At 41.2% G+C, this 17,832-nt stretch overlaps 1 protein-coding gene across 1 annotated transcript in view; it reads right to left on the bottom strand.

The window, feature by feature from the left end:
• Positions 1-17,832, bottom strand: part of LOC137622209 (heparan sulfate 2-O-sulfotransferase 1-like) — a 55,036-nt gene that overhangs the window by 14,115 nt on the left and 23,089 nt on the right. Inside the window, exons 4-9 of the mRNA XM_068352676.1 lie at positions 15,032-15,117; positions 13,146-13,284; positions 11,913-12,010; positions 10,648-10,805; positions 8,581-8,660; positions 686-833 (exon numbers count right to left, since the gene is read on the bottom strand). Of these exons, the coding sequence (XP_068208777.1) occupies positions 686-833; positions 8,581-8,660; positions 10,648-10,805; positions 11,913-12,010; positions 13,146-13,284; positions 15,032-15,117 (709 nt within the window). The remainder of the gene's footprint in view (positions 1-685; positions 834-8,580; positions 8,661-10,647; positions 10,806-11,912; positions 12,011-13,145; positions 13,285-15,031; positions 15,118-17,832) is intronic.

Here is a 17,832-nt window from a genome sequence, read left to right as displayed (position 1 = left end):
ACTAGGCAGGTGGTTGATTGCTTTTGTTTGCAGAAACCCCTACTATTTCATCATCATCAGCATCATCTCCTACGCCTATTGACGCAAAGGGCCTTGAACACTACTATTTACCTTTCCATTTTTTCTCTTTGTTTCTTTAAGTATGGCCTACAAAAAAGAACAAAGAAGCCTGTATTATTCACCTTCAAATTTAAAAGGAAGTATCAAATATTAAGATTTTTTTTACAAGATGGTTAAAAAGGAACATTGTATCTTTCCACTTTCTCCACTTCAAGGTTAATAGTAACTACAATAAAACAATCATCATCATCAACATCTCTTCCTACGCCTATTGACGCAAAGGGCCTCGGTTAGATTTCGCCAGTCATCTCTGTCTTGAGCTTCTAATTCAATAATTCTCCACTCATCATCTCCTACTTCGTGCTCTATAGTCCTAAGCCATGTAGGCCTGGGTCTTCCAATTCTTCTAGTGCCTTGTGGAGCCCGGTTAAACATTTGGTGAACAATAAAACAATACTGTATTAAAAATGTATTACCCGTAAATAATACATAGAGCTGATGGGAAACTGATTACTGTAGTTCAATCCTCTACATAACATTACGAAAGGCAAATACTGTATCTGAAAACCAAAAAATTACATACTTAGGAAACTAACCTGATAATGTACGCTGTAACTGTACTTACTTTTTCGAGGCTTGATTTTTTCATAGCCGAAGTTCTGCCCTCTGTCCAATATAAGATCGCTGCCTTCAACGTCGACTAACGTCTTCTTTCTTAAATAGTGGAAGTGATTCAGGGCGAAATTGTAAAATTCTTCTTCCAGTCGCATTACCTTCATGAAAAGAAAAATATATTAGAGCACGTAAATGTGAAAATTCTCAAGTGCCACAAATTCTTTAAGTAACTAACTATACAGTACTTTAGACCCTTCTGTAAAATCATATAAATCCCACATTTCTAGCTAATAATATTATTAGCTAAGCTACAACCCTAGTTGGAAAAGCAAGATGCTATAAGCCCAAGGGCTCCAACAGGGAAAAACAACCCAGTGAGGAAATGAAATAAGGAAATAAATAAATGATATAAGAAGTAATGAACAATTAAAATAAAATTTTTCAATATTAAACTTACCCGGTGATCATATAGCTGTCAGCTCTGCTGCCCGACAGAAAAAACCTACGGACGGAATACGCCAGCGATCGCTATACAGATGGGGGTGTACATCAACAGCGCCATCTGTCGAGCAGGTACTCAAGTACTTGATGTCAACACAGAACCAATTTTCTCTCTGTCGTGCCACCGGCAAGACCTACTGAATACGCTCTTGTTTTCTGGATTGATTTTCACGTTATTTGGTGAAGTATTCATTTCTGGTTATTAGCTATCGCTGTGCAGAAGTTATCTTCAATACTTCCTTGCATTCTTTTATTGGATTTTGGATTATTTGTTGACGACTTGGATAGATTTTGAATTCCCCCCTTTGACTAATTCAAGATGTCTGACCCTTCTCAAGTCCCCAAGTACAGGAAGTGTAGCGCTAGGGACTGTTCAAGGCCTCTATCGATCCGCACACCATTTGTTCCAATTGTAGGGGTAAAGCCTGTCAATTGGAATATCGATGTGAGGAATGCGTTGGGCTTTCGGAATTCGATTTTCAAGAATTCCTTAAATATGCACGTAGGCTAGAGAAGGATAGGATCAGGAGGAGTTCGTCTCGCTCAATTGATTTTTCCTCTCCCCATGCCCCACAACCTATTCCTTCCCCTGTAGTGGTTGCACCCGACCCCCCTGCTAGCTCTCATCAACCTTCAATGGCAGATATGATGCGTGCCATCCAGGCTCTAGGTGAGAGAGTCGAGTCATTGGCGAATGACCGCAATCAACTCATGGCTGACGTCAGGGAGTTGAAAGGTAAAAGTGCAGTGGGAAGTGAAGTGAGTGTCAGTGCAGTGAAAAGTGTCACTGTTACGCATGAGGGTGCGTCTGTTCGTGCCTGTCGTCCTCCCAGTCCGGGACCTCTTGCAAGCTCCCAAGCCCAGGGGAGAAGCAATGTCGTACGACCAAAGGGTTCGACAGGCTTTAATCAGCGGACAGACGTTCCCTCCGTGGTTTCGGACGTATCTTTCCGAGATCGTCCCACCCACAAGAAGACGAGTGAGCCCGTTCATTCCTCGTCTGCGGAAGAGGTTTCTCGACAGAAACGATGGACCAAGGTCTCACGGCCTCTTAAACGTAAGGTCCCTTCCGAGCAAGTCCAACGGCCCAGGTGTAGCCACTGGGTCAGTTCGGACTCGCTGCAGTCCTCCGACGACTGCACACCTCCTAAGAGAGGCAAAGTGGTACCGCAACAGGCAGTAACTCCGTCTGTTGCCGCACCCGCTGTTGTAGACCTTAAGTCACAACAGACAGTAACTCCGTCTGTTGCCGCACCCGCTTTTGTAGACCCTAAGTGGTCTTTGCTGCAGTCTATGCAGACTCAGTTAGCTGCTGTTATGCAGGAGTTTCGTGCGGAGAAGGTTGACGCTGCACCCGTTAGCCTACAACCTGCCACAGTTGTGCGCCCAGCAGACGCTGAGGCTGCCTGCTCCCACACTCCAGCTGTGAGAGCTCCTCCACCCATGCGCAGTCGACCCTGCCAGACGCATGCTGACGTTCACAGACGCACGGAACCCTCCGTTGCTGTGCGTGAGCTACCACAACAACAGGAGGGTGGAGTTAAGCTGCCGTGTTTTGACGCGGTGCGTCAGCCTCCGCAACCCACGGTGGTCTCCGCTATCCTTCCACAGTCGGGAGTAGACGCTTTGCGCACCCACTCAGCTTTGGTTGTTGCCAGTTCTCAGACTGACCAACAGTGGCATGACGTTGGGTCCAGTGCAGCCACGCATGCACCCGTGCTGCCGGACTCAGCCGTCCAGCTCTTACCTACTCCGTTGCCTCTTCCTCCTCAACATTCAGACGATGGAATCTCTGATGATGACGAAGCTGCACATCTTGACGACCAACACTCGGACATCGACGAACCCAAGACCACGCCTCCATCCTTAGACTTTAGGAAAGTGCTTGCGCTGTTCAAGGATTTATATCCGGATCAGTTTGTGTCTGCAGCACCACGCTCGCCTCCCTCTGAGTTCGCTTTAGGCATGCAGTCAGCAGCTCCTGCCTTTACGAAGCTCGTACTCGCTCGCTCGTCCAAGAGAGCTTTAAGGGTACTGGGAGAGTGGTTGCAGTCCAAAAAGCAACTTGGGAAGACATCCTTCATTTTTCCCCCGGCCAAGCTTGCTTCCAGATCTAGCGTCTGGTATGCCACGGGAGAAGTTCTCGGCTTGGGAGTTCCTGCCTCTGCCCAGGGCGACTTCTCAAGTCTAGTAGACTCTCCCCGCAGGCTGGCTATGAGACGCTCCAAGATTTGCTGGACTCCTTCGGATATGGACCATCTTATGAAGGGAGTTTTCCGTGCATTCGAAGTCTTTAACTTCTTGGACTGGTGTTTGGGAGCGTTGAGCAGGAAGACCTCCCCTTCTGATAAGGAAACTTCCATGCTCATTATGTCCTGCATGGAAAAAGCCATTCGGGATGGTTCTAGTGAGCTTGCGGCTTCTTTCGTGTCCGGGGTTCTCAAGAAGCGGGATCACCTTTGCTCCTTCTTGTCAGCTGGAGTCACCCCTTGTCAAAAGTCGGAGCTTATGTTTGCTCCCCTCTCGAAGTGTCTCTTCCCTGAAGAGTTGATCAAGGAGATTGCCGCCTCCTTGATCCAGAAAGACACTCATGACCTGGTGGCGTCATCCGCACGCAAAGCCACCCCTTTGCCCTCCATGCCTATACCCAGGATGGACACTCCAGTGTCAAGGTTCATTCCGCCCTTTCGTGGCAGAACCTCCAGCAGAGGAGGTGCTCGTGCCGGAAGTCAACGTGGGAGCAAGAAGAAGGGTTCCAAGTCCTCTAGAGGCAGAGTCTGACTGCCACCTTCTTCAGACAGCAGTGGGAGCCAGGCTCAAGAACTACTGGCAGGCCTGGGAGAACGGGCGCAGACGCACAGTCTGTGAAGTTACTCAGGGAGGGGTACAGGATTCCATTCTTGCGCAACCCCCCTCTAGCAACGACTCCCATCGACCTCTCTCCCAGGTACAGAGAGGAGGACAAGAGACAAGCTTTACAGCAAGAGGTGTCTCTCTTACTTCAAAAGGGAGCGGTAGTCATAGTCCGGGACCATCAATCCCCGGGCTTCTACAATCGCCTCTTCTTAGTGCCGAAGAAGACAGGAGGGTGGAGACCGGTGCTAGACGTCAGTGCTCTGAATGTCTTTGTCACAAAGCAGACGTTCACCATGGAGACGACAAAGTCAGTTCTAGCATCGGTCAGGAAGGAAGACTGGATGGTCTCGTTAGACCTCAAGGACGCTTACTTTCACGTCCCCATCCACCCAGACTCCCAACCTTTTCTAAGGTTCGTTTTCGGGAAGGTTGTATACCAGTTCCAAGCCCTGTGCTTTGGCCTAAGCACGGCACCTCTAGTTTTTACCAAACTGATGAGGAATATTGCCAAATTCCTGCATTTAGCAAACATCAGAGCCTCCCTCTATTTGGACAACTGGCTTTTAAGAGCTTCGTCAAGTCGACGCTGTCTGGAAAATCTACAGTGGACTCTAGATCTGACCAAGGAATTGGGTCTCCTGATCAATTTGGAAAAGTCCCAACTCGTCCCATCCCAAACTATAGTATACCTAGGAATGGAGATTCAGAGTCTAGCTTTTCGGGCTTTTCCGTCGGCCCCCAGAATCAGTCAAGCCCAAGAATTCATCCAGTCCATGCTGAAGAAGGACCGATGTTCAGTCAGACAGTGGATGAGTCTGATAGGGACGCTTTCATCACTGGACCAGTTCATCGCGTTAGGGAGACTCCACCTCCGACCCCTTCAGTTTCACCTAGCTGCTCACTGGAGAAAGGACAAGACGCTAGAAGCGGTCTCGGTTCCTATTTCCGAGAAGATGAAGTCTTCACTGACTTGGTGGAAGAACAACATTCTCCTCAAGGAGGGTCTGCCACTGGCTGTTCAGACCCCCGACCTCCTTCTCTTCTCGGACGCATCGGACACGGGCTGGGGTGCGACATTGGACGGTCGGGAATGCTCGGGCACGTGGAATGCGGATCAACGAACGCTGCACATCAACTGCAAGGAGCTACTGGCAGTTCATCTGGCCTTGAGAAGCTTCAAGTCCCTCCTTCTAGGCAAGGTGGTGGAGGTGAACTCCGACAACACCACAGCCTTGGCGTACATCTCCAAGCAAGGAGGGACTCATTCGATGACGTTATACGAGATCGCAAGGGACCTCCTCACCTGGTCAAGAGATCGAAACATATCCCTAGTAACGAGGTTCATTCAAGGCGACATGAATGTCATGGCAGACCGCCTCAGTCGGAAGGGTCAAATCATCCCAACAGAGTGGACCCTTCACAAGAATGTTTGCAACAGACTATGGGCCTTATGGGGTCAGCCTACCATAGATCTGTTCGCAACCTCGATGACCAAGAGGCTCCCAATTTATTGCTCACCGATTCCGGACCCAGCAGCAGTTCACATAGATGCCTTTCTTCTGGATTGGTCCCATCTAGACCTTTATGCGTTCCCCCCGTTCAAGATTGTCAACAGAGTTCTGCAGAAGTTCGCCTCTCACGAAGGGACAAGGTTGACGTTGGTTGCTCCCCTCTGGCCCGCGAGAGAATGGTTCACCGAGGTACTGCAATGGCTAGTAGACGTTCCCAGAACACTTCCTCTAAGAGTGGACCTTCTGCGTCAGCCGCATGTAAAGAAGGTACACCCAAGCCTCCACGCTCTTCGTCTGACTGCCTTCAGACTATCGAAAGACTCTCGAGAGCTAGAGGCTTTTCGAAGGAGGCAGCCAGAGCGATTGCTAGAGCAAGGAGGACATCCACTCTCAAAGTCTACCAGTCGAAGTGGGAAGTCTTCAGAAGCTGGTGCAAGTCAAAATCAGTATCCTCAACCAGTACCTCTGTAACTCAGATAGCTGACTTCCTTTTATACCTAAGGAAGGAAAGATCCCTTTCAGCTCCCACGATCAAGGGTTACAGAAGCATGTTGGCAACAGTCTTCCGTCACAGAGGCTTAGATCTTTCCAACAACAAAGATCTACAGGACCTCCTTAAGTCTTTTGAGACCTCGAAGGAGCGTCGGTTGGCCACACCAGGCTGGAACTTAGACGTGGTACTAAGGTTCCTTATGTCAGCAAGGTTCGAACCACTTCAATCAGCCTCTTTTAAAGATCTCACTTTGAAGACTCTTTTCCTCGTCTGCTTAGCAACAGCTAAAAGAGTCAGTGAGATTCACGCCTTCAGCAGGAACATTGGATTTACATCTGAAACGGCTACATGTTCCTTACAGCTTGGTTTTTTAGCCAAAAACGAACTTCCTTCTCGTCCTTGGCCTAAATCGTTCGAGATTCCAAGCCTTTCTAATTTGGTTGGAAATGAACAAGAAAGAGTACTATGCCCTGTAAGAGCTCTTAAGTACTATTTGAAACGTACTAAAACATTACGTGGCCAGTCAGAAGCTTTATGGTGCGCCATTAAGAAACCTTCTTTACCTATGTCGAAGAATGCAGTTTCTTATTATATCAGACTTTTGATTCGAGAAGCTCATTCCCATCTGAATGAGGAGGACCATGCTTTGCTGAAGGTAAGGACACATGAAGTTAGAGCTGTCGCGACTTCAGTGGCCTTCAAACAAAACAGATCTCTGCAGAGTGTAATGGATGCAACCTATTGGAGAAGCAAGTCAGTGTTCGCATCATTTTACCTTAAAGATGTCCAGTCTCTTAACGAAAACTGCTACACCCTGGGACCATTCGTAGCAGCGAGTGCAGTAGTGGGTGAGGGCTCAACCACTACATTCCCATAATCCCATAACCTTTTTTAATCTTTCTCTTGAAATGTTTTTTATCGTTGTTTTTTGGGTTGTCCGGAAGGCTAAGAAGCCTTTCGCATCCTGGTTGATTTGGCGGGTGGTCAAATTCTTTCTTGAGAAGCGCCTAGATTAAAGGTTTTGATGAGGTCCTTTAGTATGGGTTGCAACCCTTCATACTTCAGCTCCTAGGAGTCGCTCAGCATCCTGTGAGGATCGCGAGGCTCAGTAAGGAAGACGTACTTAAAAAGGCAGAGTAATTGTTCAAGTCGACTTCCTTACCAGGTACTTATTAATTTTATGTTTGTTATTTTGAATAACTGCTAAAATGAAATACGGAATACTTAGCTCTTAATGTTAACATATATGCTGGTCTCTACCCACCCCCCTGGGTGTGAATCAGCTATATGATCACCGGGTAAGTTTAATCTTGAAAAATTTTATTTTCATTAGTAAAATAAATTTTTGAATATACTTACCCGGTGATCATAAATTAAAGGACCCACCCTTCCTCCCCAATAGAGACCCAGTGGACCGAGGAGAAAATTGGTTCTGTGTTGACATCAAGTACTTGAGTACCTGCTCGACAGATGGCGCTGTTGATGTACACCCCCATCTGTATAGCGATCGCTGGCGTATTCCGTCCGTAGGTTTTTTCTGTCGGGCAGCAGAGCTGACAGCTATATGATCACCGGGTAAGTATATTCAAAAATTTATTTTACTAATGAAAATAACATATTTTAAAAACATTAACAGCATTAAAACAGATATTTCATATATAAAACTATAAAAAGACTCCTGTCAGCATGTTCAACATAAAAAAAACTTTGCTGCAAGTTTGAACTTTTGAAGTTCTACAGATTCAGCTACCCGATTAGGAACATCATTCCACAACTTGGTAACAGCTGGAATAAAACTTCTAGAGTACTGTGTAGTATTGAGCCTCATGATGGAGAAGGCCTGACAATTAGAATTAACTGCATGCAGTTTTAGAAGACTGAGATGGTAGTGAAACTAAATCAAAGTTTTTAATAGAAGCAGCCCCCTGTTGAAAATGTTTCTAAAAAAAGGACTCAAATTCTTTAAATTACTTTAGACCCTTCTCCTGCAAAACCCTTGCAATTCCACATTTCTTTCCATGTTTTAGAAGACTGAGATGGTAGTGAAACTAAATCAAAGTTTTTAATAGAAGCAGCCCCCTGTTGAAAATGTTTCTAAAAAAAGGACTCAAATTCTTTAAATTACTTTAGACCCTTCTCCTGCAAAACCCTTGCAATTCCACATTTCTTTCCATGTTTTAGAAGACTGAGATGGTAGTGAAACTAAATCAAAGTTTTTAATAGAAGCAGCCCCCTGTTGAAAATGTTTCTAAAAAAAGGACTCAAATTCTTTACATTACTTTAGACCCTTCTCCTGCAAAACCCTTGCAATTCCACATTTCTTTCCATGTTTTAGAAAACTGAGATGGTAGTGAAACTAAATCAAGGTTTTCAATAGAAGTCCATGTTTCTATAAAAATGATTAATTTCCTCTTCATTTTATTTTATTTACTTTTAACGAACAACCGTGCAAGTTTTTTCTTGCATTATCAAGTATCCTTGCAGCGAACGTCTATATTTTTATGTGTAGGCCATCGAGCTAAAGTAAAAACATTAGATTCTCACCTTAGTATTTTGTAGTTTAGCAACAGTTTCCTCCGAAGGCAGTATTTTTTTCACAGTTTTCCGCAAATGAGATTTTGAGCCTGAAATGATGAAATGTGATGGTTTTTGTACAAAAATATGTTTTTTCATATTGAAACCCATTAATCATAACTTGCTGTAAATTTCGTGAGATTTTTTAATTGCGTCAATAATACTGAATAATTCAAAAGAAACAATGTCAAATGCCCTTATTATTATTATTATTATTATTATTATTATTATTATTATTATTATTATTACTATTATTATTATTACTTGCTAAGCTACAACCCTAGTTGGAAAAGCAGGATGCTACAAGCCCAAGAGACTCCAACAGGGAAAATAGACTGGTGAGGAAAAGAAAGACGTAAAATTAAATATTTTAAGAACAGTAACAATATTGAAATAAATATTTCCTATATAAACTATAAAAACTTTAACAAAACAAGAGGAAGAGAAATAACACAGAATAGTGTGCCCGAGTGTACCCTCAAACAAGAGAACTCTACCCCAAGACAGTGGAAGACCATGGTACAGAGGCTATGACACTAATTCATATATTAAACATTAAGAGAACTTGGAAAGCACTTTCAAAAGTTTTAAATTAGAGTAAAATTCATTACAACATTCTATAATTTCCAGCATGAGAAAAATTTAAACAGGAGCATTGAGTAATAAATTACCATAAAATGTATGTTTCAAGGAAAGTGATTCTAATATTCTATTAACCCTTTTACCCCCGGGCTCTTTGGATATTTCCAACCCTTAACCCCCAAGGGGTTATTTTTTTCCCAGCACATTTTGCAGTATATTTTTTTTAAATTGCTCTAACAGCCTTAATTTCTGTCATAGAGAGGTCAGGTTGGTCTCATTCTCTTGGAAAATGCCTGAATTTTTTCAAAAATTTATCAAAAATATGACAAAAAAAGTTTTTTATAGCATTTTTTTGCAAGGACGTACCGGTACGTCCATGGGTGTAAAGGGATGGGTTTTATGAAAAGTACCAGTACGTCCTTTGGGGGTAAAAGGGTTAATCAAATAAACATAATTACTGCCTCAGCCATAAGTCTACACCTACTACTATTTTTTTCTAAAAGCACGTAAATAATTACATGTAATAATTTTCACTGGAACAAGAATTTAAAAACATATACTGCATGTAACTTCGACTAAATATTATGCCTAGAAGACAAACCATTTTCATCTTTAACTACTGCTAGAGACTTATTGGGTCCTTTGACTGGCCATACAGTACTACATTGGATCCTTCTCTCTGGTTAGGGTTCACTTTCCCTTTGCCTCAAATACACTGAATAGTCTGGCATATTCTTTAAATATTCTCCCCTGTCCTCATACACTTGACAACACTGAAATTACCAAACAATTCTTCTTCTCTCAAGAGGTTAACTACTGCACTGTAATCATTCAGTTGCTACTTTCTTCTTGGTAAGGGTAGAAGAGACTTTTTAACTATGGCAAGCAGCTCTTCTCGGAGAAGGACATTACAAAATCAAACCATAATTCTCTAGTCTTGGGTAGTACAATAGCCTCTGTACCATGGTCTTCCACTGTCTTGGGATAGAGTTATCTTACTTGAGGGAACACTCGGGCACACTATTCTATCTAATGTTTCTTCCTCTAGTTTTTTTAAAGTTTATAGAGTTTATATAGGAAATATTTATTTTAATGTTATTGTTCTTAAAATATTTTATTTTTCCTGGCTTCCTTTCCTCACTGGGTCATATTCCCCGTTTGGGCCCCTGGGCTTATAGCATCATGCTTTTCCAACCAGCGTTTTAGCTTAGCAAGTAATAATAATAATAACTGGTTTACAGATAACTGAGATATAAATACCTAAAATTGATACTGACCAGATATCAAAGCAGGAAATTAATCATACTATTTCGTATTCTCTTTTAGAGGCTGCTATATAACAAAAGAAGTATCTGTTTTTGTATTCTCTTTTAGAGGCTGCTATATAACAAAAGTATCTGTTAACCGTAACTATATAAATATTATAAGAGTAATAAAAAGTACTCACTGTCTCACCTGTATCATATAAATTTAAAGCACCTTTAAAAAAACGAGGAAGGGAATACTCCAATAACGCAACAAAGTCCTTGAGTTCTTCGGTGACTCCGACGAGGAAATAATTATGGACTAAGTTAAACTTGGCTTGCTCTAGGGCCCAATTTGATCCTGGTATCCTGGAAAAAAAAAAAGAAATTAAATCGCCTCGCATAAACTATTGTCAGAGAGTTGTCTCGTAAACTACGGCATACGATTTCAAATAATTAGGAGATACAAATTGTTCTAAAATAAATAAAATATCACAATAACATTACTAAAAATGGATAACTTTGGTTTATAAGTATTTAATTTTCTTGAAGATTGTGATTTGGTCATGAAATTAAATTTAGAAAAGCTGTAGATATGAAAAAGCAAAAAGGACAGCCCAGGAAATAATTGAAAAAGTGCATTAAAAATACCTGAACCAAGATGTACATGAAATAAAAACAAACTTTGACAACTTTAAAAAGAACACGAAATAAGAGAAGGGAGAGAACTTTAAAATGTACATGAAATAGGAGAATGGAGAGAACTTTAAAAAGAACATAAAATAAGAGAATGGATATAACTTTAAAAAGTACATGAATTAAAATAAGAGAATGGAGAGAACTTTAAAAAGAACACGAAATAAGAGAAGGGAGAGAACTTTAAAATGTACATAAAATAGGAGAATGGAGAGAACTTTAAAAAGAACATAAAATAAGAGAATGGATAGAACTTTAAAAAGTACAGTACATGAACTAAAATAAGAGAATGGAGAGAACTTTAAAAAAAAATACGAAATAAGAGAATGGAGAGAACTTTAAAATGTACATAAAATAGGAGAATGGGAGAACTTTAAAATTAACAAAAAATAAGAGAATGGAGAGAACTTTAAAATTAACAAAAAATAAGAGAATGGAGAGAACCTTTAAAAGTACAAGAAATAAAAAAGAAAGGAGAGAACTTTAAAAAGTACACAAAATAAAAGAACGAAGAGAACTTTAAAAAGTACATGAAATAAGAGAATAGAGAGAACTTTAAAAAGTATACAAAATAAGAGAATGGAGAGACCTTTAAAAAGTACACAAAATAAAAGAGAATGGAGAGAACCTTTAAAAGTACAAGAAATAAAAAAGAAAGGAGAGAACTTTAAAAAGTACATAAAATAAGAGAATGGAGAGAACTTTTATATAATCCCCCTGAAGGAAAAACTGACGATGATGGGGACGCCCCACACCAAAATTAAAATGAAGCTCGCTTACCAGCAGTCAGAATGATGGCCGCAGAAAAACGGTACCTGAAGCCATACGTGATTCACCGAGCAGTCGGCGTGTTCCAACGCAACACACTCGTCGAGAGTCTGCAGAAAGAAGTTAAAGTCCTATTGAAACTAAAGCTGGTACAAAATTGATGGCAGACAAATTAACACATTTAAATAAGAAGAGACCCTAATAACATTAACCCTTTTACCCCCCAAAGGACGTACTGGTACGTTTCACAAAACCCATCCCTTTACCCCCATGGACGTACCGGTACGTCCTTGCAAAAAACTGCAATAAAAAAAAAAAAATTTCATATTTTTGATAATTGTTTGAGAAAATTCAGGCATTTTCCAAGAGAATGAGACCAACCTGACCTCTCTATGACAAAAATTAAGGCTGTTAGAGCAATTTAAAAAAAATATACTGCAAAATGTGCTGGGAAAAAAATAACCCCTGGGGGTTAAGGGTTGGAAATTTCCAAAGAGCCTGGGGGTAAAAGGGTTAATGCTACTAAACCAAAATGGGCGAGAAAAACAAAGGAAAATATAATGATAGTTATCAAAGTCTAACTGAAAGTAAACAATGAATTAGCAGCTATGAAACGGACTTAAGCGTACTGTACTTATACAGTAGTAACTGATATCCTTTCCACCCGGAAACTTACTAATCTTTCATTGGATATTAACCCTTTTACGCCCAGGCTATTTGGAAATTTCCAACCGTTAACCCCCAGGGTTTTTTTTTCAAGCATATTTTGCAGTATATTTTTTTTTAAATTGCTCTAAATGCCTTAATTTTCATCATAGAGTGGTCAGGTTGGTCTCATTCTCTTGGAAAATGCTTGAAGTTTCTCATAAAGTTATCAAAAATATGCAAAAATAAAATTAAATAGCAGTTTTTTGCAAGGACGTACCGGTATGTCCATGGGGGTAAAGGGATGAGTTTTGTGAAACGTACCAGTACGTCCTTTGGGGGTAAAAGGGTTAACATCAAATTATAAAAATAAAATAAAATTTAATCACTCAGGATAAGAAGGCAACCACAGTGCAAGAGAAAATGTAGAAAATTAGCAGAGAAAAGTTCATATATGCCAGAGGCAAATGACAGCTGTATAAGTTGTATTCTTAGAGGTAAAAACAGACTGACTCATGTAAACTGGTGGGTTTTATGTTAAAATCAAGAATCTTATTCTCTCCACACATGTACAAATAGTAACACTCTTCTACACCATACCATTTTGTCGCCCATTTTCTTCCTTATTAGATAAGGTCGCAGGTCATCCCCATAACGGATGAAGTAGTAATACGACACGAGGCGATCGAGCGGTTTCCTTATGATGTTTATATACAGCGGCTGTCGGCTCACACCAAACCTGCAACATGGAAAGTTACTGGTTAAAGATAAAATAACTTTAAACTTAAACATATTGTTTACATTGGTTGCAATGCAAACCCCGTAAATTACTGACAATAGTTGATTTTCTTCTTTGATTACAAAAACGATTCCTTTACTCTTCTAAAAAAAGGTACAGTACCATCAGAAAGGAACAAATTTTTCATTTATAAGTCACTTTCATATGTGTTCTTGCAAGTTTAGGTAAATATCATGGATATTTTCATAAGAGCATCAAATATATTGTCACTCAAAAGGACCTCTTTAGAACTTTACAGTACTGCAAATTGAACCCAATATCTTTGCCAAATTTAACTAACATATTCACAAATACAGACTTGATCTTTAGAGTTACTCTGAACTGTAGATAATATGGTTTGATAATCTGATCTTGAATTATGGCTCCTGCAATTGCATATATCAAGTTATAGCTGAAATCTGTTAACTGACAACTGAATTATGGTTCAAGCAATTGCATATCTCAAGTTATAGCTGAAATCTGTTAACTGACCACTGAATTATGGTTCAAGCAATTGCATATCTCAAGTTATAGCTGAAATCTGTTAACTGACCACTGAATTATGGTTCAAGCAATTGCATATCTCAAGTTATAGCTGAAATCTGTTAACTGACAACTGAATTATGGTTCAAGCAATTGCATATCTCAAGTTATAGCTGAAATCTGTTAACTGACAACTGAATTATGGTTCAAGCAATTGCATATCTCAAGTTATAGCTGAAATCTGTTAACTGACAACTGAATTATGGTTCAAGCAATTGCATATCTCAAGTTATAGCTGAAATCTGTTAACTGACCACTGAATTATGGTTCAAGCAATTGCACATCTCAAGTTAAAGCTGAAATCTGATAACTGACAACCGACCTTTCCCAATAAAGGCCACAAATCCATAAAGCACGAGATAGATAATACCAGAAGCCAAGTTGACTCCCTGACGATGTATACAATCCATACTTCGGAAGAATGTTCCCCAAAATAATATAATTACTTGCTGAAATACTTCAACAACACAATTGTCTAACAATGACTCGTTGCCTTAACCAATATTAGTTCTTAATAAACTTTAATGAAAGGCTTCACTTACAAAATAAGTTAAGAGATATACGAGAAGATTTGGTGTATGAAAAGTCAGCCTTTCAGGGACTGCAGGTGTAATTTAAACTTCATTATTACAGGAATATCATAGATATTATACAAAATTTTCAAACAAAAGACCAAACTTTAGTGCATTTCTTTTAGCGATGCATATTTGCACCGACTCGCAGCGGTGCCCTTTTAGCTCGGAAAAGTTTCCTGGTCACTGATTGGTAAGAATTATCTTGTCCAACCAATCAGCGATGAGGAAACTTTTCCGAGCTAAAAGGGCACCGCTGCGAGTCGGTGCAAATATGACTCGCTAAAAGAAATGGACTATAGTTTATTTGTTATTTGCTTATCATATCATAACAACAAATGAAAGAAAATAAGTTTTCATAACTAATACTTGATACTAGTTTATCACATACTGAAGTCTTGGTAACAACAGAACGCCAATTATGAACTATTTCTAAGATCATTTTCCTCATCCACAATTCAGGACGAAGAAAGTAAAGTGTGGTGGAATTGCAACAGATCACTAACCTTTCTTAGATCATAGAAAAATTATCACAGGGAATCTATAATAATTTCCTAAAAGGTACTTGAGATTTTAAAAGCCTCAACACTTACCTATTAAAATCAAGATATGCAATGTGACCGTGATATATCCCAGGTTTTTTCTCTAACCAGTTTGACACGTTGTACACAAATCTCATCTGAAAAATATAGAATTATAAATATGATATTTTAATTATAAAATAAATTTTTGAATATACTTACCCGGTGAATATATAGCTGCAACTCTGTTGCTCGACAGACAAAAAACTGTACAAAAAAACTCGCCAGCGATCGCTATACAGGTTGCGGGTGTGCCCATCAGCGCCAACTGTCGGCCAGATACCAAACTCCATGTAAACAAAGACTCAATTTTCTCCTCATCCCACTGCGTCTCTATTGGGGAGGAAGGGAGGGTCGTTTAATTTATATTCACCGGGTAAGTATATTCAAAAATTTATTTTATAATTAAAATATCATTTTTAAATATTTAACTTAGCCAGTGAATATATAGCTGATTCACACCCAGGGTGGTGGGTAGAGACCAGTTAAATATGTTTACATCTTATGAGCTAAGAGTTTTTATTTCATTTTAGAAGTTATCAAAATAACAAAAACAAAATAAATAGGTACCTGGTAAGGAAGTCGACTTAGACGATTACTCTGCCTTATAAGTACGTCTTCCTTACGGAGCCTCGCGATCCTCTTAGGATGCTGACAGACCCCTAGGAGCTGAAGTATCAAGGGCTGCAACCCATACAACAGGACCTCATCAAACCCCTAATCTGGGCGCTCTCAAGAAATGACTTTGACCACCCGCCAAATCAACCAGGATGCGAAAGGCTTCTTAGCCTTCCGGACAACCCATAAAAAACAACATTTCAAGAGACAGATTAAAAGGATATGGAATTAGGGAATTGTAGTGGTTGAGCCCTCACCCACTACTGCACTCGCTGCTACGAATGGTCCCAGTGTGTAGCAGTTCTCGTAAAGAGACTGGACATCTTTCAAGTAAAATGACGCGAACACTGACTTGCTTCTCCAATAGGTTGCGTCCATTATACTTTGCAGAGATATATTTTGCTTAAAGGCCACGGAAGTTGTTACAGCTCTAACTTCGTGCGTCTTCACCTTAAGCAAAGTTCGGTCTTCCTCACTCAGATGTGAATGAGCTTCTCGTATTAACAATCTGATAAAGTCTGACCAAGCATTCTTTGACATAGGCAAGGATGGTTTCTTAACTGAACACCATAAAGCTTCAGATTGGCCTCGTAAAGGTTTAGTACGCTTTAAATAGAACTTAAGAGCTCTAACAGGGCATAAGACTCTTTCTAGTTCATTGCCTACGATCTCTGATAAGCTGGGAATATCGAAAGATTTAGGCCAAGGCCGAGAAGGCAGCTCATTTTTGGCTAGAAAACCAAGTTGCAGCGAACAAGTGGCTTTTTCCGACGAAAATCCGATGTTCTTGCTGAAGGCATGAATCTCACTGACTCTTTTAGCCGAGGCTAAGCATACCAGGAAAAGAGTCTTAAGAGTGAGATCTTTCAGGGAGGCTGATTGTAACGGCTCCAACCTGTCTGACATGAGGAATCTTAGTACCACGTCTAAATTCCATCCAGGGGTAGCCAAACGACGCTCCTTGGTGGTCTCAAAAGACTTAAGGAGGTCTTGCAGATCTTTATGTTGGAAAGATCTAAGCCTCTATGCCGGAAGACCGATGCCAACATGCTTCTGTAGCCCTTCATAGTGGGAGCTGAAAGGGATCGTCCTTTTCTCAGGTATAAGAGAAAATCAGCTATTTGAGCTACAGAGGTACTGGTCGAGGATACAGAAACTGACTTGCACCAGTCTCGGAAGACTTCCCACTTCGATTGGTAGACTCTAATGGAAGACGCTCTCCTTGCTCTAGCAATCGCACTGGCTGCCTCCTTCGAAAAGCCTCTAGCTCTCGAGAGTCTTTCGATAGTCTGAAGGCAGTCAGACGAAGAGCGTGGAGGCTTTGGAGTACCTTCTTTACGTGTGGCTGACGTAGAAGGTCTACCCTTAGAGGAAGACTTCTGGGAACGTCTACTAACCATCGAAGTATCTCGGTGGACCATTCTCTCGCGGGCCAGAGGGGAGCAACTAACGTCAACCTTGTCCCTTCGTGAGAGGCGAACTTCTGCAGTACCTTGTTGACAATCTTGAACGGTGGGAATGCGTAGAGATCCAGATGTGACCAATCTAGGAGGAAAGCATCTATATGTATTGCTGCTGGGTCCGGGACTGGAGAGCAATAGATTGGAAGCCTCTTGGTCAGCGAGGTTGCAAAGAGATCTATGGATGGTTTACCCCAAGTGGCCCAAAGTCTCTTGCACACATCCTTGTGGAGGGTCCATTTGGTTGGAATTACTTGCCCTTTCCGACTGAGACAATCTGCTATGACGTTCAAGTCGCCTTGGATGAACCTCGTTACTAGGGAGATGTCTTGACCTTTTGACCAGATGAGCAGGTCCCTTGTGATCTCGTACAACGTCAGTGAGTGGGTACCTCCTTGTTTGGAGATGTACGCCAAGGCCGTGGTGTTGTCCGAGTTTACTTCCACCACTTTGCCTCGAAGGAGATACTCTAAGCTTTTCAAGGACAGATGAACTGCCAACAGCTCCTTACAGTTGATATGCATGCTCCTCTGACTCGAGTTCCACAGACCTGAGCATTCCTGACCGTCCAGTGTCGCGCCCCAGCCCAAGTCCGATGCGTCCGAGAAGAGAACGTGGTGGGGAGTCTGAACAGCCAGGGGAAGACCCTCTCTTAGGTTGATATTGTCCTTCCACCAAGTCAGACAAGACTTTATCTTTCCGGAAATCGGGATCGAGACCGCTTCTAGCGTCTTG

Source organism: Palaemon carinicauda, chromosome 29 (genome assembly GCF_036898095.1).
Source record: "Palaemon carinicauda isolate YSFRI2023 chromosome 29, ASM3689809v2, whole genome shotgun sequence".
Classification (NCBI taxonomy): domain Eukaryota; kingdom Metazoa; phylum Arthropoda; class Malacostraca; order Decapoda; family Palaemonidae; genus Palaemon; species Palaemon carinicauda.
Note: the sequence above shows the minus strand (reverse complement) of the source record. Positions and strands in the feature narration are given on the sequence as shown.